This window comes from Echinops telfairi, unplaced genomic scaffold, assembly GCF_000313985.2.
Source record: "Echinops telfairi isolate 266 unplaced genomic scaffold, ASM31398v2 ScPeMD7_3533;HRSCAF=4204_1, whole genome shotgun sequence".
Taxonomy (NCBI): Eukaryota; Metazoa; Chordata; class Mammalia; order Afrosoricida; family Tenrecidae; genus Echinops; species Echinops telfairi.
This window is the reverse complement of record NW_022107432.1, coordinates 10,341,133-10,368,721: the sequence shown is the minus strand read 5'-3', so window position 1 is coordinate 10,368,721 and position 27,589 is coordinate 10,341,133. Positions and strand designations below refer to the sequence as shown.

Below are 27,589 nucleotides of genomic sequence, written 5' to 3'. Positions count from 1 at the left end.
AATTGTTGCTTGCTTTTCATTTATTAAGCTTGGGATGTTCTAAGAATTTCCTTGCTATTTTCACTGTTGACTTCTTTGTTGTGTATTGTTCTGGTAGTCCAATTATTTTAATATTGTTCCTATTCATAGCATCAGACATGGCTCTCAGTTTTTATTCAGCTTCTCTGATTGTCAAATAAGACACAGAGGGCAGGCTGGAGCTCCCCCTGCTATTTGGGCTGAGTTTCCCTAGGTGGAGGGTAGTGGCCTGGGAGCAAGCAGTGGTGTATGATAGGAAAGAGAGGGAGAGAAGAGGAAAACAGAGAAAAAAAAGAACAAAAAAGGAATCAAAAGAGAATAAACAAAACAAAACAAAAACTGAGCCCATTGAGCCCGACTGCGGTGGGAGAGACAGAAGGGTGAGAGAATAAAGAAAGAAGAAATAGAATGGTAAGTAAGGAGATAACTGAGGCTTGATCGTCATGGGTTGGAGGAGTTCCAAGCCTGCCTCAAGGTAGCTGCTTGGTGTGCCTGCTTGATGTAGGGTCCCTCAGATGCTACACGGAATTACCCTTGAAGGCAAGATCACAGCAGAAGTCAGGCAGTGGTTCAGGCAGCGGTGTTGAGTGTTGGAGTTCACTGGTATAGCTGTCTTGTGCTGTGTGCAGCACTGAAGCAGGGGTGGGGTGGGGTGTTTCCTCATCCTCGAATAGTCCAAGGACAGGCAGGACCAGGCAGGGCCTCCCCAGTTTTGTGTAGGATCACTGAAAGTGGACAGTAGTCCTGTTCCCAGGCTTGTTGTCCTAGCTTGTCCCAGGGCCACTGATGCCCTAATAGCTCAGAGGTTTTTGTTTTGTTTTTCTCCCTTGCCAGCCCTAATTGAATTAAGTTATTCTGAAACTGAGGCTTGCTCCAAGGGGTCTTTATTATGTTGACAGTCTCTGAGCTCTGTAGCTAACTTCTGGCATTCCTTAGCATGCGCTCCCTTCTTATGCTAATGTATGGTAAATCACTCATTCTACCAGTAGTCTTGGAGTTAAACAATGCCTGGGATTTGCATTTTTTACTGAGAACATATTTTTGTCTCTTTTTTATATTGGGCTTATGGGGTGCCCTGATTTGGGGGCTGTCACGCTGACCCCCAGAGGGCCAGTTTCAGCTTATCAGACAGGTTGTTTGTTTTCTTCTCAGCCAACTGGAACTGAAGTCGGCCCCCTCGTAGATGACTATCTGCTTATTTTCTGCCACACTGAGACCTGTCTCAGGTAAATTTCCTTACGTCTTTTCAATTGCTCCAAATCAATGACTACCCACCGACCTGATCCCCAGGCTATGAGCTCAAGGCAGTTAACAGTGTGGGGAGCTCTGGTGTGGGATCCTGTGACTAGATTGCACAGATTCTCCTTGTGTCTGGGATTATGCCCCCTTTGGGGCATCAGCCCGAGGAAATCACTACTCACTGCCAAACCAGGGTGCTGGTAGCTGCTCAGCTGGAGTCCGCAAGCCCAGCACGCTGAGCCTAGAGAAATTTAGTGCATTCTCAGTTCTCTTTGTGAGTGGAAATTTTTAAAAAAGCGGGGTTCAGGACCCTAGTACCCTGATTTTAATTTCAAGACTCTGCCTTCCTGTCTCCTTCACCTTACCTCCCAATTTTCTGGTCTGACAGCAGGAGTTCCAGGCAGGTGAATCTAGCTAGACACTATCTTCTTCCATCTCAAAATCTATTTTTTATAACTGTTATTTCTATAAGTCCCTGGTTCATTTTATTATATCATAAATCATCTCTTTGAGGTATAGTACAACTTTATTGATAGTAGCATTATTTTAGTCAGTGGTACAGCGTTGTTGAGCAGAGAATGTCATGTGTGTGTAGGATTGATCAGACTTGGTTACATGACCAGTTAGCTATATCTCCAAGAAGTGGTAGATTGGGTTCTAGTAACACTTGTCATGGGGCTAAATACATGGCAATATATTCAGTAGCTCTCATTTACAGGAGAAGACATTATCTGGTAGACTAACCCCTATCGAATAAAATGAAGAGAGAGCATGAAAAAAGTCAATATACATTAGTCTTGGCTCATCATTCCTTAGGTACCTTCAGAGCAATAGGTCCAAACCCACCTATAGTCCAATGTTCACTCTTTCCTTAATTTTGGTGCAGTGGTCATCTGCATCATCTTCCATTCGGGCTTTTCGGTTTGAATTTCATGGAGTATTTCAAGGCCTGGGTTCTGATATAAGTTTATGGTGAAGTCCAGTTTGCTTAGTGAACTTTCTAATTTGGGTCTTTCTGGTGTAGCCTATAGAGGGCGTTGTGGATCACATAGCTCAGAGTGTAATCTTTGCGTTGTGTATGGCATATTGGCTGAGTCACTGGGGATTGGCTAGGAACTGGGTCCTAAGAACCCAGTTAAGAATAAAATATGCATTTTCCCCTTGAGGTCTCAACAAGCAAGAGCGAAGCATTTTTCACAATGTCTGAGTGCCTGCATGTCCCACCAACCATGTGAAGTGAATTTTCCCCTTCCAATGCATATATGAACCGCATCCCCCACCTCCTCTTGATCTGATCTCCCAATAAGTTTCACTAACTGTTCTTATACAACTATCTATTAATTTGGGGTGACCATAGAACACTGCCATATGCTGGAAATTAGTTGGTCTTCTCCTTCTTCCTCCAACATAGGACACTGATCCTGTCGGTAGTGAGCTGCCTCTCTTGTATTTCTTGAGGTGTTCCAATAAGGGGTAAGGATGCCCTGGCAGAGTGGTTACATGTTGGGCTGCTAATTGCAACATCAGCAGTTGAAAGCATGAGTCTCTGCACAGGAGAACGGTGGTGCTTTCTGTCTTGGAAACCCCCAGGAGTCGTTCTCACCTACCCTATAGTGTCACTGCAAGTCTGAAATGACTCGGAGGTAGTGAATTTGTTTTGTTTTTTGTGGTGGTTGTGGTTGTTTTAAGAAGGGGGTGATATATAATTTATTGGAGCTAGGCATATATATTGCCTCAATGATTGGGGACCAGTTTAGGCTACAGCTCCTGGGAACTGGAGCCTGTCATTGTCTTGTAATGGACTCATACAATATTTCTTCTTCGGTGATTGACCAATTTCACTCAGCATAATAGTATACAGGTTCATTCCATGCCAGGAGATATTTTGTGATGTTAGCAGTTTTTTGTTTTTAGTTTTTAGAGATGCACAGTATGCCGTTGTGTGTATGGCCATAGTTTCTTTATGCATTCTTCAACTGAGGGGAATATGGATTGTTTCCAGCTTCTTGTTATTGTGAATTGTGCTGCTATATACATGGGAGAGCTTGCCAGTTCATGTTGTTTCTCTTGCTTTTGGGGGGGTCTCCAACGAAAGTATTGCTGGGCCCTATGGTATTTCCATTCCCAGTTGTGTCAGGTAGTGCCACCTCACCTTCCAGGGTAGCTATACAGGTTCAACAACTGTGGCAGGTTTTGAAATAGAAAATATATTGGAATGTTTCTAAATGTCATGCTTATGTCCCTGTGAAAAATATTAAAAGGCTATAAGTAAGCAAACTGAGTTACTTTTTAGTTATTATACTTTATTTTTAGGTGAATCTGCGCTATCTCCAGACCTGACTTCACAATCAAATATGACACAATGGCTCCACCCTAATGATGTCAGTAGTGGTTGTCAAAAAAAAGACTATGTCATGGCAGCACGTATCTGCCAGGAATCTGACTACTGTATACTTTTGTATGAGAATTTTCAGAAAACCTAAGGAAGCGAAAGAGCCTTCATGGAGGCCACATGTATGTAGCATTAAGAGAACATCTGAAAGAAACAGTTCTCTGAAATTGCCAATGCAATAACTCCTACAAAGTAAACTGCATGGAAATTTGGAGAAGTTTATTTGAAGGCATTTGTATCCAGGATGCCCACGGAAATCAAATCCCAGCCTTGAGGGAAGATTATGAGGATGGATTCAATCATGACACCATGGCCGGTTGTTATTTAAGAACATTAACTATGATCACAAATATGTTAATAAAGAATATATTATTTCTGATTCAACCATGACACTTCTGCCTCAATTACTCCTTAAAAAAATCAATATGTAATTTCATTACTCCCAAAGGGGTTATAGAGAAAGAGGTAGCGTAAAGGTTGGCTATAATATCAAATTTATTTACATATCAATTTTTAAAAGTTAATGAGGTATTTGCAATGTGATGGATTTTATGCAGTCGGGTATGAAAGACATATCATTATTTAAAGAGTTATCTTTTATGAAGTGTAAAAAAATTGTGATTTTGTCATCATATATCTGTCCCAGATGATAGAGGACCCAAGCAGGAGCAAATTGAATCGTGGGGATTGTATGGCACAACAAACATTAGGAACGTCACCTAGTACTTTTGTGATGCTCAGTCCTGCAGTGGATGCCAGATCCTGCTTCCAGTGCAAGGTTGTTGTCCATTGGGGTGGTAGTACGTCTGATGTCAGAGATAAGCCACTCTCACGCACACATACAGAGCAACAGGAGTGAAGCAAATGTTTTATCGAAGCATAGCGGAACTTCAAAGTAGAACGGAGCAGGTCCCCTTTGCAAGGTGAGAAGGAATCCTTAAGCACAGAAAAGTGGGATCTTTCGAGTCAAGAAAGGACCCTGTCTCAGAAAACACCTCTTGCTTCAAAGGCACATTCAAAGGGGTGGGGGTTGCATCTCCATAGACTGTCAAGCTGCTTTCTAATTAATTGCTATGTTTATCTTTTGGTCTCCTGCATATCGCTTCCTCATTTAGCTCAGACTATAGTTCTGCGTCAGGATTTTTCAAGTTTTATGTCAGGCTACAGTTCCAGTCTGATGGTATCCACCCAGCTTGATGTCAGGTTGAGACATTTACCAGGCTTGTTATCTCAGGGTGCATTGTTTATTCTCTTAGCAGGCAGAACGTTTGCTCTCTTAGTAATCAGGAGTCCCTACCCTGTCCCTGTCAATTGTAAATAGCTGGATTTCTTAATCCACTAGCAGACTTTCCATACATACTTCACTTTATGCATATCGCTACTAGTGCCCCTCACATTTCACCTTATTTGGTGTTCTATGTCTTTATCCCTTAATAGGCTGTTAGACTCTCAGTGATAATGGCTGCAGATTTGTGCCTTCTGTCTGATGCCTAGTACATATAGGGATTCAGACGATGTTACTTGAATGTAAGGGTCTATCTAAATGTAAATGCCCTTTGAGGTTACTTCCATCAATGAGATTCTCTAATACTATAAACATCATTCTCAAGAACTTGTGGAAGTTCAGAAGAGCAGAGGTAGGAGTCATCTTTAAATTGCATTTCAATATAATTAATTTTAAGTGGGTACATTTTTTATTTATTTGCTTTTTAATTTGTTTGCTTTGCTTTTTCTGTACAATATTCTTATCCCTTTCTGGTCTTTCTCCTCAGTCTTTGCTTACTCCAGTGTCCAAGGTCTAGACATTAACATTTGTTTAAATCTTTAAATAACTGAATCTGCATAGCAGGGCTGCTTTACTTGTGTGACTGATACTTCAGGGTTTTGTCTATTTTCCTCCTTTCCTATGAGTATCGCTAAATTTGAATGTGAAAGGTTAAATAAGTGTTAAGTTGAGTTTATACACTTTTGCTTCATAACTTCTATATAAATTTATTCTATAGTCTCTAATTACACTTACAAAATCTCAATAATAAAATAGTTGTTTTTGTTTTGTTTTCCTTTTAGATAATACGAAAAAGGATAATGCATTCAAATGGAACCTAACTACTCTTTCTCATCATGGTAATGTTTAAAAATTTTAATTATGGCCTGCAGTATAAATAGTTAAATATAATTAAAAGTGTAGTTACCAGGCTTCTTAAAGATTTGCTACTACAAAATTAACTGTGGTTCTTTAGCAATTCCAATACAACAAAATCATCACCTTTCTTTCACTAACGATGTATCAAAGACAACTGTCTATCCATAATTGATTTATTTATGAGCTTGGAAATACAGTCCAGTGAAAATCAAAGAATTCACCCAATTCTATAGATATTTTTATCTCAGAAATGGAATAATTTTGTACCGTTCAATGTTGTATATGAGAATGTGTTGTGTTCTCATGTACCTGTGACTTTATATGACAGCAAAGCAACATCAAGTGTTTGGTTAAGATTCTCTTCCAAATAGAGCACACCAAAGAATGAGTCATTGAGACTTTAGCCAAAACAAACTACATAGTTCAGTTGCAATTTTTGAAGATTTATTGTTTATATTTGAAACTTGGACTCAGAGATGTTTCCTTTTGTGCACTTTTGGCCCTATATACTTCCCATCACTTCTGGATCCTAATAAGTATCCATAGAGATGAACGAGTTTTCAAATAGCTCACTACCCAGTAAATTCATACTTATTCTTTAAAAAAAAAAGGCATGTTGGCCCCAAATAGCATATTGTTATATCATTTGCATTTTGTTCACTGTCTTCTCACAGGGTTCTGCAGACTCCATGCATATAGCATTATGCTTACTTTCCTATGACCTGGGCATATTATTCCTTTCAGGTTTCAAAGGAATCTGGTCCTGCTTGGAAGTGGCAGAGGCGTGCGTAGGGGATGGGGTCTGTAATGCACAGTTGGCCCCTTACCTTAAAGCTTGTTCAGCAAATGGAAATCTGTGTGATGTGAAACATTGCCAAGCAGCCATAAGGTTCTTCTATCAAAATATGCCTTTTAACATTGCCCAGATGTTGGCTTTTTGTGACTGTGCTCAATCTGATATACCTTGTCAGCAGTCCAAAGACGCTCTTCACAGCAAGCCATGTGCAGTGGATGTAGCTCCAGCCCCTACTTGTCTCCATGTAATTCGCAGCTGCAGAGATGATGAATTATGCAGGTGAGTAAAAACACGCATACCTTACTTTCTGATTTCGGCACCTTATTTGTTACAGTCCAGTCCTAACACTTGATCTCATTACATTCGCTTGCGTTCCCACCGTCATCCAACATGGTGCAAATAAAGCCAGACAATTCTTACTTTTGAATCCGTGGTACATGTGTCGTATCCATTTTACAATTCAAATGCAGAACAGGTTTTTGGAACAAAGACATTCTGTATATCAAGATTTAGTAGCCATCAGGTAGCATTATTAAAATTATGCATTCAGTTCAGACTGAAGAATTGGCTAATATAATACCCATCTTGCATGTCAGTTTGTCTATTATTTTTTCTGTGTGATTTTATCAAGCCTCTAAACTTTATAATACATTGGCTCAGTAGTTCTTCAGAGTAAATCTATTCAGTAACAGGATGGTGATGAGGTAAGAGACGGTGGCTTCACTGAACTTTAGGCATCCCCAACACATACATATGTGATGCCGCATTTTCTTAACCTCTTCGGCTTGGTTTTCTAAGGAGAGCTTTTATTTGGTTGTTTATTTAAAAAATATGAACCAAGTACCTACTGCTTTCCTAGGTAAGAGGAATAAGTTCGTGAACAGAAATGAAAATAACATCTGCCCTGTGGAGTTTATTTTCTGGTGGGATGAGAAAGACAATGCAAAGATAAATAAAATAAAATGAGTGTATCATATAAACTAATACGTGCTCTGGAGAAAATAAAGAACAGAAAAGGGGTCATTATAAATGGATGCTAAAAAGGGTTGCAATGCAAGTGGAGTGATTTCAAAAGAGAGCATTTTACCCAAGACCTGAAGAAGATGAAGGAAAATCCACTGTATTGAGTCAACTCTGGCTTACGAGGGTATTCCCCTCCCCCACACAATGGAAAAAAGTTCAGCTCGGCAGAGCTTTCATAGTATGCATTTCCCCGGCAAGCCCAGCACAGAGCAACTCGCTCTGAGTTAGTGCATCCGGTAATGTCACCTGGGAAGGTTCTCTCTGGTCACAGTGAATTTTTTTCATAAAAGCAGTTTCACTCACGCCTTGTTTTTGTGATGGCCGATTTAAGAGAACAGTGTGCGGCTGTGAAATTTTGTTTCCTGCTCGGGAAAAGTGCCACGGAAACTGTTGTAATGGTGAACACAGTTTAGCAGGACAGCGCTATGGGAAACACTCATGTATATGAGTGGTTTTCTCATTTCAAAACAGGTGAAATGTCCAGTGATGACAAACCTCGGTCTGGAAGTTCGTTAACTTCCTGAATGGATGAAAATGCCAACAAAATTGTGCACTTTTGCTTGAAGACCAGGACGGGTCATTGAAGAGACGGGGAAGTTACCTGGACTGTCTTGGAGCTCGGTTCAGCAAATTTTAATGGAAGATTTTGGAATCAAAAGGGTCACTGAGCAATTTGTGTCTCAAGTTCGGACTGACCAGGAAAAAGAGCGTCAAGTGGAAACATGCTGTGCTTTGAAAAAACAGGTCCAAACAGACCCAGACTTGTTTTCTGTGGTCATTACTGGTGAGGGCACACAGTGCTATTCTGAGGACCCTGACGGCAAACATCAATGAAGCAGGTGGAAGATGCCATTGTCACCTCGAGCCAAAAAACTTGTCAAGTGAAATCAAAGATCAAGGAGATGATCTTTTGTTGTTTTGATGGGAGGGGGTTAGCGCATTTGGTGTTCATTCCACCAGCTCACACTGTTAATCAAGCTTTCTATTTGGAGGTTCTGAAAAGATTTGGTAACAGTGTGTGACCGAAAAAAAAAAAGGCCTGATTTGTGGCAGACAGGTACTGGTTTTGCCACCACAACAATGCGCTGCTCACGCACCATCTCAGTGCACTTGTTTTTGGCAAAAAACAGCATTCCTCTCTTGCCCCACACACCTTACTCACCTGACCTACCTCAGCGTGACATCTTTTTGTTTCCACAAATGCAGAGGAACATGACAGCACAGCAAATTGGTGACACAGAAAAGGTGAAAGAAAAAACGAGGGAGGTGCTATCAGCCATCCCAAACAGCCATTTTCAGTTTGAAAAATGTTTCCGAGAATGGAACCACAGATCTGACAAATGTACTAAGTGTAAAGTATTTTGAAGGTGATAATGTTGTTTGGTAAAAATACATATATACATACGTAGTTTGAAAAACAATTCCATTTTTTGGGGGGGGGTGCCCCATTGTATAGCTACCCACTAAGACAGAGTAGAACTGCCCCATATGTTTGCAAGACTGTAAATATTTACGGGGGAGCAGACACTCTTATATTTCTTTCCCGGTCATGATAGTTTTTAAAAAAACTCAAGTGAGGTTTTTCCTCTGTTTTGTTTAGTCCATGTTGTTGCTGTTTTTTATTTAATTTTTGTATATTTTCCCAAATAAGAATGCCAGGATCAGTGAATTTATTGCAAGCCTGGCAGGGGAGGCTGGGAGGAAATGAGGAGATATAACTATAAGTACTAGAAAGAAGAAAATGGCCTGAAATTGACTGTGTTGATGATTGTACATTTCTTTTGAATATGATTAAAATATAGAAATCAAATTTCATGCCAATAAAACTATTTTAAAAAGCCATTGAGTTGGTTTTGATTTATAAAGACCCTATAGGACAGGGTCAAACTAATTCTTTGGGTTCTGAGACTGTAATTCTTTACAGGAATAAAAGTCATATTTCTCCCTCTACTTCAGGAACGGACTCCTTCGATAGCATGTCTATATTACCTAAGAAAGTCTCACTATCCTCCATTCCAAGAAGCATTCTGACTACACAGCTTCAAAGATGTATTTGTTCATGTTTCTGGCAGTGCAGACTGGACGCACTATTCTTTACCAACATCACGATTCACATGCATCAGTTCTTCTTCAATCTTCCTTTTTCATTGCCCCATTTTCTTGCATCCATGTGAAGTGATTGAGAATGCCAAGGCGTAAATCAAGCTCACACCATGGATTAATATGCAAAGTGATACATTTGCTTTTTGACACTTCAAACATGTCTTTCACAGCAGATTTGCGCAGGGCAGTTGCTGTTTGCTTTCTTATCTGCTTCCTCCATTGGCATTGATTGTGCATCCAAGTAATATGGAATCCTTAACAACATAACAATTGTTTTTTCTCCACGTATCACAATGTTGCTCATTAGTTCAGTTGTGAAGATTTTTGCTTTCTTTATGCTGACTTGTTATCTGTCTTAATATTGCCGTCTTTGACCTTCATCCAAAAGTATTTCAAGTCTCCTTCACTTTAAACAAGGTTGTGTTATCCACTTACTGCAGTCGGTTAACGAGTTTCTTCTCATGGTGTTGCTGCTATCTTCAGATAGTCCAGTTTCTGATATTATTCCCACAGCATACAGAATGAATAAATATAGTGAAAGTGTACAACCATGACACACACTTTCCTGATATTAATCCATGATGTATTCCCATAATTTTGCACAAATGCCTCTAAGTCTGTTTTCATTTTCTGCATGAACTCATTAAGATCTATTTTTAACAAATCTATCTGCAATTTGTTATGGCCCACACAATTGGATGCATTTGCTTATTAAACAAAACCCAGGTGAACATCTTTGTGGCATTAGTAGTGAAATATCTCATTCCACATCCTTTTCTAAGTCATGATTGGATTTCTAGAGATGTCTTGTTTATATACTGCTACAATCATTTTAAAAAATATCTTCAGCAAATTTGACGTGTGTGATGTTAAGGAGTCTTGGTGGTACAATGGCTACAAGTTGAGCTATGGCCTGCAATGTCAGTCATCTGAAACCACTAGTTGCTCTGGTGGAGAAAGGGTTTTTTACTCCCCCAAAGAGTTATAGTATCAGAAATTTACAGAGGAGTCCAACTCTGTCCTCAGAGTCATAATGGGTCCACCTCGACTTGATGGCAGTGAGTTTTGCTTTGGTTTTTTTTTTTTTTGCATTTAAGGATTTTTTTTATAGCTTTCTGATTTTTTCAGTTCACTTTTCTTTGGAATGAGCAAAGATAAAGTGTGTTTTCCTGTCAGCTAGGTAACTGTCTTCCAAATTGCTTGGCCTCGAGGAATAACCACTTGTATTGTATGCTTTTGTTGAAACAACTCAACTTATAGTTAGTAAAGGCCCCTAAGTCTTTTGTGGAGCTTGGATTTTTATTAATACTGTAAATCATATGCTTCCTTGTGAAATCAATTATTTTTGGTACATTTCTTTTGAAATGTCCTCTGTCATTCAATATTTAGTCCATAGACTCCTCAATACTGCAATTCAAAGTCAGAACTTTTTCTTCGATTCTTAACAATGTCAAACATGTTCTATCCATTTGTTTTTTTGCCCCAGATCTTTGTAAAATTCATTCTAATATTTTGTCTTCCTGAGCCACCCTCTGAAAACTTCTGGTGGCTCTTTTAATGTACTGTTTCTCTTTCATTTTAGCTCATATATTTAACATCAAGTGTCAGAGTCCTTTCTCACATCCAATTTAGTATTTCTTTCTTTCCTGTATTTTAAGTGACATTTTGCTTTCTTCATGTATGATACCCTTGATCTCATTCCACCATTCATCTGGTCTTTTGTTGTTTGTATTCAATGCATAAAGTTTATTCCTGAGTGGGCTGATAAGATACACTCACCATCTCTGATATACTTGTTTTAATTTTCTTCAGCTTCAACTTTAACTTCCATATGAGTAATTGATGGTCTGTTTCACAGTTGGCCCTTGGCCATTCTGATGATGTAGACCTTCTCCACCAGCTCTGTCCACAGCTGTAGTTGATTTTACTCCTGCATATTCTGTTGGGAAGGCCCACTATTATAGTCACAGTTTATGTTGCTGAAAAAAAGGTATTTTCAATGAATACATTATTGATCTTCCAAAATTCTGTCATGTGCTACCCAGTGCTCCCAAGTCCCTATTTCCTAATTACTGATCTTTCTTTCCAACATTCATCTTCCAATCACTAGCAATTATTAACGCATCTTGATTGCATATTTGGTTAATTTCACATTGAAGAAGTTGCTAAGAATCTTCTGTTTGTACTGAAATAACTCCCGGGCTAATCTTTCAGCCAAAAGATAGATAGACCTATAAAGTATGCAATGACTCCAGGGAGGTACATCCTCCTTAGAACAATCAATCATCGCAGATCAAAAGGCCATCTGCCCAGATGTAAAAGTCAAAAGGCAGAGAGTGTTAGGAAGAAGAATGAACATAAATGGTGAAGAAAGGGAAGACGTGGGAAGAATGCCACTGCACTGTGGGGATTTAATCAATGCCACAAATCAAAATTTGTATGAGTTGCCAAATGGAAAATCAATTTGTTATTAATTTTAACCCGTATCACCATACAAAGTTGAGGAAAAAATGCACTTCTTTAATTTTTGGATTTGATTTTTGAAGTATAAGTTTAAATAATAGTCATATTAAGTAGCCTTCCTTGGAAAGGTCTGAATACTGCCCTATCATTGACAGGGATATACTTCAGGATAGATTTTTCACCACAAATATGATGTCATTTCTCTTCAGTCTTGTTATTCCCCATTTCATATGCTTGTCTGTGTCAAGATGGCCAAATCAGTCCATTATTTAGCATAGTGATTCCTAGGGTATTGATCTTAAAGCATTTCATGTTATTTTTGATGAATTCAAGTTTCCTACAGCTGTACTTCCTTCAAGTTCTAAGTACTAATGGATTGTTTTACAGCGTTGCTTTCTCAGTTTGAATCATGCCACATCAGCAAACTAAGGTCCTGGAAGATTTGCTCCATCCATGCCATTAAGATTGATGATACTTTGAAGAAACTGCTATTCCTTGGTTGTGATTAGAGTGCCTTCAAACTTGAATGTTATATCAGAAAATGTTCTGCTGGTATTTATAAAGTTTTCAGTAGTGATTTTTTCAGAAGGTGGCCTGTCAAGTCTTTTTTAGTCTTTCCTAGTTCGGAAGCTCAATTGAAATTTGCCCACCATGGATGGCCCTACCGGCATTTGAGATACTGGTGCAACACTCTGTAGTATCATAACAACACAAGCCACCCGGCACAATACATTTAGAGAATTATGCAAGCAAAAATCTTTATGAGTAAGATTATTTTCCATCTGCTTTAAATGCCTATATTTTACAATCCTTCAAATTTATGTAATGAATATCAAGGTCAATGAGAAGAAAGCATTTTAACCACTAATTTTAGTTGTATCTAAAATGATCATATGGTTTAATATCAATGAAATATTCTGAATCTATGTAACTAATATCACTTTCTCATGTCACAAACAAAATAGTTCTATCATAAATATCTCCATCTATTTATCTATACTAACAATGAAATATAAAAATATCTTCACTGGTCAAGACTGGGAGCTCCGCTGACCCAGTGGATTGAGTTAGGCTGTGATTGCAAGATCACAAGTTTGAACCCACCTGCCGCTTTGCAGGAGAAAGGTAAGGCTCTCTGCTTCCATAAAGACTGACAGGCCCAGAAATCTGAAGGAGCAGTTCTATTCTGTCCTCTAGGGTCACACTTGCTGAGGGTTGACTCAATGGCAATGCGTATGTTTTGAATTAGAGTCAAGAAAAAGCAATATATGTGAAATTCCCAGATGCATCCATAGATAGCTACCCAACTTTGCCTGACCCTAGGGCCCTGAGCATGAAGCCCAATTATTATCCTGAAGCCTTTTCACTTGTTCTTCCGAGCATGCTATAGCTGAGCATCTCTGTTAAATCAAATAGCTTAAAGGTAAGTGGCAAAAGCTGTTGCTATCTCTCTTGAGAAGCCCTTCTTGGATTCAGATGTAAACATTTTCACTAACTTCACTTGAGCTCAGCTCCTCCCTAGATGAACTGCTACAGAGTTTGTGACTTACCTCAAAAAGAACTCCAAGGCTTACCCATCCCCTAAAGTGCTCAGATCTCTCACATGGTGGGAGCTCGAGAACTGCTATCTGCTAAATGTTTTCTATTTTTTAAAAGTATCTTGTACTTAGCTAACTTTTATTATGTTTTAATGTACATATGTGGGTCTCTTTTAATGGGATGTCTATCTTTCTTAGGTTGGTGCAGAGTATATGGGCTAGGTGACTTCCATGTTCTTTTGGCATGTGCTAATAATCCTGAAATGAATATTATTGTGATAATATAGTCGTCATGCACTATGAGTAGTCTAAGTGAAAAAGATAAATCCTTTCATATTCTCAATCAAATTTTGCCTTAGGAAACTCCATTATTTTCTATTAGATTATTGTTCATGTAAATCAGATGTAAAATCTCCGAATGGAAAACCACTTCTTCCATGAGGATGTTAAACCCTCTGTCATCCACCTTTTAGCACAAGAGCCCCATGCAAGGTGCAAATTGATAATATAATTTCTTGTCTGATTTCAGCTTAAATTAATGATGTTTTCTTAAGTACTTTTTGAAATTGATGTATGTATGTATGTATGTATAAGCCATTTCTCAATTAAGTTTATCTAATAAAAAGACTTATTGGGTTATGTGGTAATGTTTTATAAATTATAAATGTTTAGGACCTCATTTAAAATAAATGCATTATATTACCTATGTATGAACTGAAGAATATATAAAATCATTATTTGCTCAGAAAAAATATTGATTTTAAATGTTATGGAATATTTATAAAATTTGACTATATGTATTGTTATAAATGCAAATGTAAACTATTCAGAAAACTTCAGAAATTATGAAGGCCACATTCTCTTAAATTTTGCATTGTCAGTAGAATAAAATTTTTGTGTGTGGGGGTGCATCTCTATGACTCCAAGAACCCTGCCAGGCTCACCCCACCCCCATCCCCTGCCGGCTCCCCAGCTGGATGATTAGGCCAGGCATGCACGCCACTAGAAATTTAATTTTTGAATGAAATAGCATATTGAGTAGATAAGACTCACTGCCACCAACTCAGTTCTGACTCATTCAACTCTAGTAGCATTTCTGAAACGAAGTATGTGGGGGAAAGTAAGACTCATCTTTCTCATGTGGAGCAGTTGATGGATTTGAATTGTTGACCTTGCAGTTCGAAGCCAAATGCTTATCCCACCATGTCAGGCCTTCCTACTGAGTAAATATAAATTTCAAATTACTATTCATGAAACACATTTAAAAAAGATTAAACATCATGTACGTGCCACTCCACCAACCTGCAAAACTGCCAATATTTATACTTAGATGGGATGTAATGTTTATATGGATTAGTGTGTGTATAGAGATAAAAACCCCAATGACATTAAAGGAACATATCTTTTTCTTCTAGTTTCAGAATTATGCACTCATTGTGGTATTTCCTTAAGTATATACCTTAATATGAAATAATTATTTTACTGTATTTAAAAGCAGATTCCCTAAAAAATGACTGAAAATATATTCATGGAAACAATGTAGTTTATTATTATTCCATCATGCGGAAAAAGAAACTCACAATAAATATCATGTACTCAGTGAACTTTCATACAAGTCAAAAGATGACTTATTCAAAAGGGAAAAAAAAAAACAATTTTAGGTGATAAATATTAGGTGGAACCAAATTCTTGGTTCCATTGAGAAGAATACTCCCTTTGAAATTTCAATAATAAAATTACAATAACAGGGTGTTACTGCATCAATGAGAGCTGGAAATCACTGAATGAAAATCTTTCTGATTCCCAACATGAAAGACTTCTAGTCCACGTGAGTTCTTCTGGATGACTTCTTAATTGGCCACTAGTCTTTGCGGTAAAACTCAGGGTCTAAAAATGTTTTAATGAATAAATAAAATAGCACTGCTATACCATATCCATACTCTCATGCAAAGATATAATAGCAAGAAGCCAATATGCACTTAGGGAAGTAATGGATCGAAGTGGTTCTAATGGACTTACTTGGCCAACGAAGAAACCTGTTTGCTTTGTTAGAAGTTAGCTCTTACTGCTAGAGAGACTCAAATTTTCTTTAGTCTGCTTCAAATTGTTGAAGCAGAATACAGTACAGTACTTCCTACTGTGTGGGAAACTGGTCTGGAAGTTCAGGGCCCTTGATGTCCGACAATGGCTACCTGTAGCCAAAAAAAAACTACATTCTGCTTCTAAAGAAAACAAAAACAAGAAAATTCTAAGAAATCTTTCCATTGCAAACCAGGATCCATTAAAAGGACATTAGTAAGGAAGCAAGTCTATCCAAGAAATCCTAGACTTAGTCTCTGTGTTTTATCATAAACAGAAATCAGTCACAAGGCTCCTTTGACTTTTCTTCCTCACTCCTTATTGTTTGAATGTACAAATGAATGTGAAATACTATTATTTAGAGGCTAACTCACCTCGATTGTTTTCTAGGGGGCGCTATAGGATATTTAAGTCAAAATGTTGGCAGCATGTGACTATAAAGTGCCATGACGATGAGACCTGCATCAGCACCTTAAGCAAGCAAGACCTCACTTGCTCCGGAAGTAATGACTGCAAAGCAGCTTACATTGGGACCTTTGGGACGGTCCTGCAAGTGCAGTGCACCTGTAGGTCCATTACACAAGGCGAAGAGTCTTTGTGCAAGATTTTCCAGCACATGCTTCATGGGAGATCATGTTTCAGTAAGTCCCCAAAGTAAAATTGCCTTTAAATCACATAAATGTTTCTTGTTGTGTCTATAAACACAACATTGTAAGCCAGCATAGACAATGTGCTCACAATGACATTTGTTTGCTATACTATTTAAAATTGTGTTTATTAATTATGGTTTGCACATTTGCTATTTTCCTGATTTGTTGTCAAGTAGTATATGTTTTCAGTTTGTGTGGTAGGCTTCTTCTCATCATCTCTTATTGATAGCAATATCCCTAGAACAGAGGTTGTATCCTATCAGAAAGTTTTATCAGTTATCTATTACTGAGTAAGAAATAGCTTCAAATTTAGTGACCTGAAGAACTATTTGCTAAAAATTCTGCACTTTGGACTTGGTTCAGGTGTGTTGTTCTGATGTTCTTTATTGGGATCCTTATGTAACTGCAGTCATGTAGTGGCTCAACTGAGACCAACTGATCTAAGATTCCTTCTACTAGGGACTGTTGGCTCAGATATATTGACTTTCCACTACATGACCTTCCAGTAGACTAGCTTGGATCTCCTATATGGCAGTAGTGCATTCTGAGTGACTCAATGCCAAAGTGCAAATACTTCTGTACCACGGTCTCTGTCATATTTGCTAATGTCCCAACAGACGATCTAACTCTCACTGCCAACTCTAGAGGCACTGTGGAAGGTGACTCTCCTAGCCACCGCTATTGAGGCCAATCTGGCTCATGAACCTCTAGCACGGAGCAGAACTTGGCTACTTTGCATATCGGAGAGGTTAATCCTGCAGCTTTCTCTGTTAACCCACTGTTGACCTTGCCAGACCTCCTTGAAGGGACTACACAACAATGCAGATAACCGAGGTGGAATTCATCATGGATCATCAATGTCACAACTCCCATATGGCTGTTCCAAACTTATTATCTATCTCTTGATTTACCTATTACTCCCATGGCCATTAGCATATCTGCTCATCTACCTGTGAGGATGGGATGCAAACACAACTTTGGAAGGAATTATTTAGTTTAAAGGGTAAGAAAATAGATTCAAGAAAAAAGATTAAAGGGTAAGAAAATAATTACTCAAACTCTCATAGCAAGAATTGAACAATAATTTGTCTATGAGTCTTATGGAAAAAACCCAATGGAGCAATAATAGGTTAATTTTTATTGTCCATCTTCAAGAGGGTATATACACTAGTTCTCTAGTGGTTACCACGTAGCCTATAGGAACCCTCCCCAGGAGGAATGATGGTTTAATGGTGGCATTGCAAACCTAACTTTTTTATTTGTGGAAAATGATCTACAGATATGCTTTTATTTTCCTTTATACCTACATACATAGACAAATTAGCCACTATGTTCAAAATTGTGATTTCCTGTGTGCATTACCCAATGCACATACAATTTGCAGGATATGGTTTATATTATAACAGAATCCTCTGTGGAAATAGTTCTGTAATTTTTACAATTAGCACTACAAATATATTTCAATTGAAATTAGGAAAAGAGTGAATTTTAACATTATACTTGTTGAGTGCTATTTTCTAAATAATCACTTCTCTGATTAATGTTAAGTGGTTGGCTATGTTGAAACTTTAAGTACTAATAACGAATAACATATTGCATTACAGCAGGAAATATCAGATGACAAAATAACTAATAGCCATTTACACTGTTACTTTATAACAGTTAATTACAAGTGGTTTCTAGATATAGTTAATGACATGCAAAAAAAATTAAAAAGCATATCTTACAGATTACTGACAATTCAGTATCTAAAAGAGTCTAATTCTTGTCTGAAGTCTTTTTTTCTCTTATGTAATTTAATTATTATTGTATTTTATCTTTATTGTTCTTGACAACTATGTCTTATCCTGAGTAAAAAAATATTCTTGGAGAGACAGTATAAGTGAATTTTTTAATATACATAGACATACTACATGAATGTTCTAGAAAACATGAAAATAATTTCACTTTTTTTTGCATCTAATATGGCTAAGCTTTATGAAGTTTCCTCCTTGATCATTCCCTAAATTAGAATTGCCAAGTGACAGGATTAAAGGTACCTCAAAGACCTTCATCACAATTCTAAGTACTTGAATTAACAGTAACTTTCTCAAACAAAAACTAACACCTAATGTTTAAGCTTGGCTAGTTCTAACCAGCCCCCATACCCTGCTCCAATCTTAATGCAGCATCTCTCTGACCATTGTCCCCTGACTTCTCCTTGTGGCCCAACACTTAGAGTTTTGAGAAGAATCATCAGTTCAACATGTTTCCACGATTCTTTAGCTTCTGCTTAATTTATTTGAAAGGAGCAGACTTGAGAACTTAGAGGACAAGGGAAGTTTCATTTGTTTTTGAGTTTGTCATGTTTGTTCAGGTTAGAATATCTCATACACACTCATTTGATCTCAGGCCACCACAAACAATAGATAGTAACATACATATTGCTACTGGTAGTTGTTGCTGTCAAGTTGGTACCAACTCCCAGCAATTCCATGCATACTAGAGCTGCTTCATAGGATTTTAGGACAGTGATATTTCAGAAGCAGATAACGAGGCTTTTCATCGGAGGTGTTTCCGAGAGGTTTCAAGCGGCTAACCATTTGGCTAGTGGCAGAATACTTAATATATATGTCACCCACCACTTTTATGTATAATGCACTCTTTGTTACTTTAGTCATTTTATTCAATGTGGAATACTATCTACTAATAGATTTCTTTCTAAAGTTTCAAAAGCACTTGTTTAGAGCATACATACTTCTAGAAATAAAATGTTTTCATCCAAATCAGTCATATAACAATGATAAGTAATTATAGATTAACCACTATTTGATGTATGTTGATATTTTATCAAGAGCATGGTGTTTTCTCATTAAGTCTTAACATCATTGTGTTATACAGGGTTCTCTAGAGAGATAAAACCAGATTGCTGATAATTTTATATTTATATTTATAAAGATAGATATATATAACACAAAAAATGAACTGCTAAACTATAAACAGATAGTAGATATATAACACAAGTAAAGAACTGTTAAATTATGAACAGATAGATCGATATATAATACAAGAAATGAACAGTTAAATTATAAAGCAGTACCAATGGCTCAGTGCAACTCACTCCCGTGAGAGAGTTGTGGGACACTGGCAGTCCTTCAAGTCTTGAGGGCCATCCGGTAGTCCTCTGTAAAGAGAGAGTTAGGCTATCCCAGCACAGGCAGCAAAACAGCCAGGCAGGTCACCAACTGTCAGCCAGGTCACCAACTGTCAGTCCTCAGCTCCAGAGATGTAAATTTCAATCATGTGGTCTTAAAGGGATCTTAACTTACAGCAACACAGTCCACAGGCTAGGCATCCCACAGGTAGTATAGCCTGTAAATTAAGGCACAGAACAAGCAAGGCAGCTGCACACTGGTCCGATGATCAAAGAGCAAGAGACAAGAAAGGTGAGGCTCGCTGAGCTATTTATCTCTCTGCCCTTCAATTAATCCCACTTGTGTTTATTGGCCAGGCTGGCACAATAAACTAACTATCTCAATCATCATGAGCTAGGTACTTTTATTTACAGTTTTACATACGAAGATAAAGGAGGAGCTAAGAGATTAAATGTCTCCTCAGAGTCCTACCCAAGGATGAAGCAGTCACCATCCAACCCCCTGCCGACTGATTTCAGAAACCATCGCCTGGGTGTTGCAGTGACTATGCACTGGGCTGAATCATGAACCCAGCAGTTTGACCCACTAGCTACCCCACAGGAGAAACACGAGGCTTTCTGTCTTGGAATTCCACAGGGGGCAGTTCTATTCTGTCTTATAGGATCATGCTGAGTTGGGATTGGCTTGGTGTCTATGAATTGGGTTTCATGTTTTTCTGCTTTTGAAAGGTAAATAAGTCAAAATTGTACCTGTTCAGTATGCCCCACAGCCCTTTTGGTCAGAAAATTTTAGTTCTGGATTCAGACTAAGTTTTGAAGCATGCTGAAGAGTCTTGGCTTCTTGGCGCTTGTGCGCTGGGTCAGATTTACATGAAAGAGCATCCCAAAGAAAGCACATGTTCTACCACTAAACTCCACTTCACTCCCACGGAGCGGCTGGTGATTTCAAATGGCTGATCTTGAGGATCACAGCCCAAGATGTGAGCACTTCATCACCTGTGCTCCTTCGATATCATGTAAGATAGAGAGGGAGAGACAATCTGTGACATTTAAAGCTGGCAAAGAGATGGCAGCAATGGAACAAAGAGAAATGACGTGGGAGGAAGAAGACCATAGAAATATAGTGAGTCAAAGAACCATTAATGCCTTCCTACTGATACAGAAGTATTTATTCCATGGAATATAGTCTACCTCCAGCTGACAGGAGTGTTGTCTTTTCATCATCTCTATAGCTGTCAGTTGGTATACATTCTTTTGAATCATTAATCTACCTGCATGTAATGCATACAGGAGCCCTGATGACACTGTGTTTGGCACTGGGCTGTTAACCACAAGGTAGGCAGTTCAAACACTTTGGCCAGTGCAGTAGAAAAATTTGAGCATATCTGTACCCATAGAGAGTTATAGTCTCAACAACACTAAACAGGGTATCCATGAAGTCTTGGTGGCATAGAGGCTATGCATTGGGTTGTTACCTTCAAGGTTCAGCAACCTTTGAAACCACCGGCTACTCTTCAGGAGATAGACTGGGCTTTCTACTCCTGCACAGTAGCATTATCATCTCTGAAACTCACCAGGGAAGCTCTACTCTTCCTGTGAAGGTCGCTCTGAGTCAGCATCTGCTTGATACCAGTGAAGTGGGTTGTTTTTTTTGGGGGTATGAGGAGCATCTGCTTTATGTCAATGAGGTTTTGTTTGTTTGTAATTGTCTGTAGACAAACACTGAATGCTTTAAACACACATAAACTCATTCTACATACACACAAATATCACTGCACCACCTCACTCCCACATGTTTTAAAAGTAGAATGACCCGACACATTTTGCTGTACAATTTTCTTTCTTTTTTTCTTTTACTTTCAAAATACAAGGTGGTGTTAGGTGCCATCTAGACATTTTCAACTCACAGGTATGGTGTGTACAACAGAATGAAATACTGCCCAGTTCCGGGGCGTCTTCACCATTGTTAACGTATTTGAGTCCTTTGTGGCAGCCACTGTGTCAATCCATCTTGTGGAGGGTCCTCCTCTTTTTTTACTGCCCCTCTATTGTAGCAAGCATGATGTCCTTCTCCAGGGACTGGCCCTTGTGGATAACATGCTCACAGGGTGTGAAACAAAGTCTCAGTAGACTGTCTTTGAAGGTGCAGTCTGGTGACACTTCAAGAATAAATCTGTGCACTCTTCTAGCAGTCTATAATATACTTTCTTTGCCAACACCATAATTCAATTGCATTGATTCTTTGCCAGCCTTCCTTATTTATTGGCCAATTTCAGCATGCTTATGAGGCAATTAAAAATACCATGGCTTGAGTCAGGAACAACTAAAATTTCATGTTCACATCTTTGATTTTCAACACTTAAAGAGATCATTTGCAACAGAATTGCCCCATGCAATGTATTCCTTGATTTCCTGACTGTAACTTCCATGGACATTGGATTCATTGAGATGATTTTAGTCTGTGATTTATTTACTTTTTAGTGGGTCCACTTTCCATGATAATTAATTAATTAATTTATTCATTCATTAAATTTCTCTCAGTTCTTCAGCCTGCCTTATGAAGGAGTTTAAAAGTTTATGGAGAATTGAATTCTCCCCTGAATTTTTTGAAGTCCCCTCTTATTTCTTTGCTTCACTTTACCTCACTCATCCATTGATCCACAATTGACTGATTTGTTTTAAACCAATCCAAGCAGTCAAGTTGAGCAAAAGAGCTAAACCCTTAATCTCATCTTTGTTACATAGCTGATTTTATTTATCAAGAAGTTCTGTAATTTGATCATTCAAGATCTTCTTCAGTCTGAAATTTTACTATTTAAGATCTAGAAGGAATCCATTGTTTCAGTATTATAGTCTTTATTTTAGTACATCTTAATAGTTGCTAGAACAGTAACCCATTTCGGCCTGAGTTTATATATCTTTATTGTAAAACTGCACAATGCAAACAAGAGTAACTAATCCCTATTTTACCTCTATGACTTTCATACTGGATCTTGTTTCTGGATCCTGTTTCTGACTACTCAGGGGTGGCCATCTGGGCCTTACTTCCCTGGAACTTTCAGAGAGTGTATGTTAATGCCAAGTGGAGTCACATGCACAGTTCATGCTTCAGTCACAGAGAAGAGCTGGGGAGTGCATGCAGAGTCCAAGGTCAGTATTCTCAGATGGCAATGACACAAGGATAGATCAGATACTGCTAAGCCTTTCGACGATGGTGCGACAAGGAAGGCAGATCTGTATTCAGAATAAGTATAAATTACTGTAAGGAGACATCACTGCCTCTTTCAATGTAGAACGGTTATTGTAATGCATTCACCACCAACCTGCCAAAGTGAGGCCTCAATACATACCTTTACTGCTACTTGGAAGTTAGACATTCAGTCAGGACAGAACCTAGAACAGACGTAGGGAGAGAACAATCATTGTGTTGGGTCCCTGCATAGACTCTATTTCTGCTGCTATAGTTTCTTCATGCCCATTGCACAAGAATGGAGAGGCTGGTTAGGGAGCCTGGTTGACCTACACTGTACACTTCACTAGACCATCTGATTGTTTAGAACCTCATCTGAGGCAGATCTATGGTAGGTCTTGACTTGAAATATAAGGATGTACTCATCTTATGCCGCTAACATGAATACTACTATGTGTCTTGTCCCTCGACTACCTTGTTCATCATATTTTATTTACTATTTATTTGTTAAAATTTTGTTGTTGAAAATATATACTGCAGAATATACACCAATTCAGCAATTTCTACACATACAATTCAGTAACATTGATTAAATGTTTCAAGTCATGTCACTATTTTCACCCTTCTCTTCTAAATTGTTAATCCTTTATTAGCTTAAAGTCACTGGTCCCTGGGTTTCCTGTCTAATCTTTCAAGTTGTAGTTGTCAATTTGATTTCCAATAGATAGTTTATAAGATAAGAGTACTCAACATACATTCTTTATTCTTTTTCTGTGACCAAATTGGAGTTGCCATTGAGTCGAAATTGCATCAATGACAACCGGTTTCTTTTCCTTGATCCTTTTAAAAAAATTAATTCATTTGTGTATTTTTGACAGTTTCACCAACACACAGATCACTTATCGTACATCTCACTAGTTCAGTCACAGTCATAGGAGTTGTGCAAGCAACCACACTTCTGCCATATCCAGGATAGTTCTTCTTCTTCCTGTACTTACTGTTAGTTCTCCATTCCCACGCACTCCCCCTGCCATGTCACTTTCAAACTATTAACCCAGCGGTTGTCTTCATGGTTCATCTATCCTGAGTTTTATATACAGAAGAAAACATACAAATTCAAAATGAAACAACACACAAATGTCTCAACAGCAATGACTGAAGGAAACAGAGAAACTTCATAAAAAATAAAGAGCTTATATTAAAAACTAGCGTAATGATACTTTAGATCAAAAGGAAGCTCAAATGACGTTGTCACATGTTGTCCTAATTACACCTGCAGTAATCAACTCTGCAGTGTGCTCTGTCTGATTTTCAAAGCCTTTTCCATTCCTTGGCCTTAATATTCAGCAGAGGCTCGATCTCCATGGGGATCCGAGATACATCTTGGGCTTTCACTATCATCCATACCCTTCGTCAAACCGGCTGTTAAGAATCTATGCTCTAATGCCATCCCTTCCTCTGGGTCTGGCTTTTATTACTTAAACTTGTGGATGAAGTGGGCGAGTGTGCTTCTTCCATATGGACTTGGTTGATGCCTCACTTCGATGGCTGCTTGTTTAGATAAGCTTTAGATAAGCTTCCAAGATCTCAGAGCATATCATTTCTGGTATCTGAGCACCGTTTGCTTTCCTCATGACACTTTGCTGTAGAAGCCCCGTCTTCAGTGACCACTTCATGGGGCAGGCGTGGAGTGGGGCCATGCTGTAAGAACCAATTGTTCTCAGATTAGGGCTCCAAGTAAATGCTAGCTCAGGCCATTCCTATGCCTGCTGCTTATGTATACCTGTGGGTCACTTTAAAGATGTTGGAGCTCTCTCGTGGGGGAAATACCTCGGTCCTTGGCTTTGTGCGAGAGAGAATTCACTCTGAAGCCTGGCTTGCGATCCAAGTGAGTTTTATAAAAGATAGAAGTTTCAGGTTTCCACAGGCAGCCTCACGGCACTTCAACCCCGCACATGGAGTCCTGAAGCCAAAGGAGATCGCTGCATGACCTCTGGGGAGCAGCTTGAGAAGCATAAGGGGCTGCAAGGCTCTGGATTCTGGTTTTCAGGTTCTCCACTGGCGGGTGTGGTCGACCATCCTGGTCAACCCCATTGGCTGAATTGAATTCACCTGGCCCAGATGGGCCAATCCAGGTGTAATACCCACCTAGGTGTACCACTCCTTCCTGGCTGGAAGCTCAAACCTCTGAGCATGAGCAATGGACACCCCAGTCCCTGTGCTAGCTACCTATCAAAGACATCACCGTGTTAGTTACATAATTTCATGTCAACTTGATAAAAAGTGTAGGGCTGGAGTCTAACCTGTCAATCAGGTTACAGCCTGATGATGCCTCCTGATGGGCTTGGCTTTCTCATGAGGATTCTCAGAACTTCCTCTCTTTCTCCCTGGAAGTGGGACACACACCCTCTATGTCCTATGGAGGACTCACACTCGGAAAGGTAGAGGAGCCACGTGGAGACTTGTGCTGTTGCTGAGATGCTTCCACTTCCACTGAATCCACAATACTTTTCACCCACTGGCTTGCGATCTTCCTGCATTCGTTATCATTGTATGTACTATATGAGTCTGAAGAGGAATTTATAGACTAGTATCAGACATATAGGCTATTATCAGCCTTATGGACTTGATCTGGACTGGGCTGGGATGTTTTCTCCATATACAATTGCTCATTGATATAAAGCTTTCTTTTACACATGAGTGTCCCTGAAATTGTTTCTCTAATCAACCAGGCCTAACACATTATGGTGCTGAGAGTGGGATACTAGAGAAACAAATACAGAAGATAGGGAGTGGACACTTGTTTATTTTCTGCCTTATGGTAGTTTTTCTTTGGCTAACCTGAGGTCAAATATGGCCACACTGTTTACTAGATTATTTTCTGGAAAGGGCACGGAAAGTGAATGTTTTGATTCCTAGAAGTTGTCTTTGGTTAATCCTGTCTGAAGTAGCAAAAATAATGTGATAACTTTTGAGCTAAGGGGGAAAAAGAGCCCCTGGAACTTCTCCTCTGAAACCATGATGCTTAGTCAAAAAGGCTGAAAGAAGGTCTAAATGGCTTACAGAAGCACCTGCTCTGGCTTGATGCAACCAGAGGTCTAAGCTCATATTGTATAATAGTGAGATAGTTTATCTAAGGATTTAACTTGACATTTAAGAATGTGTTTAGGATCTGGCTCTTCTAGGTTTGTATTGATTTCTGCTGCTTATTGTTCTTGATATACCATATAATAAAAAGGAACATTGCAAAACAGAAAATAGTTTGTAAGGCTGAAGGCAAGCAGCCATTAAATTGGATCTTTAAATGAGTGTAGGACATACCTGCAAACAAGGCTCTGAAAAGATAAGCCCCACCCAGTGCTTTCTGTTCTCAGGGCATTTGTTTTAGAAGAAGAGACTTGCCTGGAGGGCTGCTGACAGACAGAAGAAGAAGAAGAAGAAGAAGAAGAAGAAGAAGAAGAAGAAGAAGAAGAAGAAGAGGAAGAAGAAGAAAAAGAACCCTTTGGATTTTAAAATTTTGAACTAATCTTTTGTGCCTGAAGGTGGAAAAATCTGGAGCCATGAAGGAACCCTCCTCTCTAGGACAGAATGTGAAAGGGAGCCTGTGGGCAGCTTGAAGTGTTTGCTAGGTGACCAACTGGATCTACTTGTTGAATGTAGCAATAGAGAGATGGGTTGAGTCTGGCCACTGACACCCACGGACCTGGTTCACATGGACTAGAGGAGACTATATGAGAGTTGGCTGCTCGGAAGTTCATGCCCTAGCCCAAGGGGGCTAGGGTTGTTGAGAATTTGTGAAGGGGCCCATGGTCAAAATGCAAGGCAACCAAAGGACACCCTGGTGAGGTTAAGCAAGGTGGCCCACACTGAGTCGACCAGAACCAGACCAGATGAAGAGGTGGGCCACACTATCTTTCTGCTTCACCATCCTACTGAGGAACCACACTCAGAGAGCTGGAGGAGCCACAAAGAGACTCATGCCAGTGCTGAGATACTTCCGCTGCCACTGGATCCAAAAGACTTTCCCCCTACCATCCTGTGTTATTCCTGCAGTAGCCATCATTGCAGGTGCTGTATGAGTCTGAAGAGGAATTTATAGACTAGTATCAGATATATGGACTAATATCAGGCTTATGAACTTGATCTGGACTGGGCTGGGATGTTCCCTCAATATACAATTGTTGTTTGAAATAAAATTCTCTCTTATATGTGTCCCTGGAATTGTTTCTCTAGTCAACCTGGCCTAACATACTATTATTTTGTGGAAAGACATTATAAACCATCCCCATGGGGTATATGGTATAGTCAATGATATACAATTTTAAACACTGTCAAGAAAAAGAAAGTATACAAGTACAGTAGTGCTTTTTAAGACCAAAATACATCACGTGTTAATTTGGTACAGGTGACTGGACATTAATTACACAAACATTCAGGGTTGGGGATAGGACACAACTTTTCAATAATGTTCATTCATAACGGTAGAACTGCACTAAACATCCTATAAAAAGGCAAAGAGAATATAGAAATAACACATATATGGTAACCTTGAGTTGCCTTTTATTGGGAGTCCTCAAGGCATGAATTTTTAAATAAACCCCGGTGACTTTCTCATTCATATCCTTGGGATAGTAGTTGTCTGCTTCTTCTTACACTAAGGCATTTATCCTTAGGCCCATGGGAATATTTATTTCCTTTAATCTTCTATTGGCGTGTTTAAGGTAAAATCCAGTTCACTTAGTGGGAGTTCCGAATCAGATCCTTCTGGTTGGGCGTGTGAAGGATGTTGTGAGCCTTGAAAAGAGAGTCTAAAGTCCTGATT

At 38.9% G+C, this 27,589-nt stretch overlaps 1 protein-coding gene across 1 annotated transcript in view; it reads left to right on the top strand.

The window, feature by feature from the left end:
* The window catches only part of GFRAL (GDNF family receptor alpha like), a 95,036-nt gene that overhangs the window by 29,437 nt on the left and 38,010 nt on the right, over window positions 1-27,589 (top strand). Inside the window, exons 4-6 of the mRNA XM_004696552.1 lie at window positions 5,717-5,773; window positions 6,537-6,867; window positions 16,185-16,435. Coding sequence (XP_004696609.1) covers window positions 5,717-5,773; window positions 6,537-6,867; window positions 16,185-16,435 — 639 coding nt within the window. The remainder of the gene's footprint in view (window positions 1-5,716; window positions 5,774-6,536; window positions 6,868-16,184; window positions 16,436-27,589) is intronic.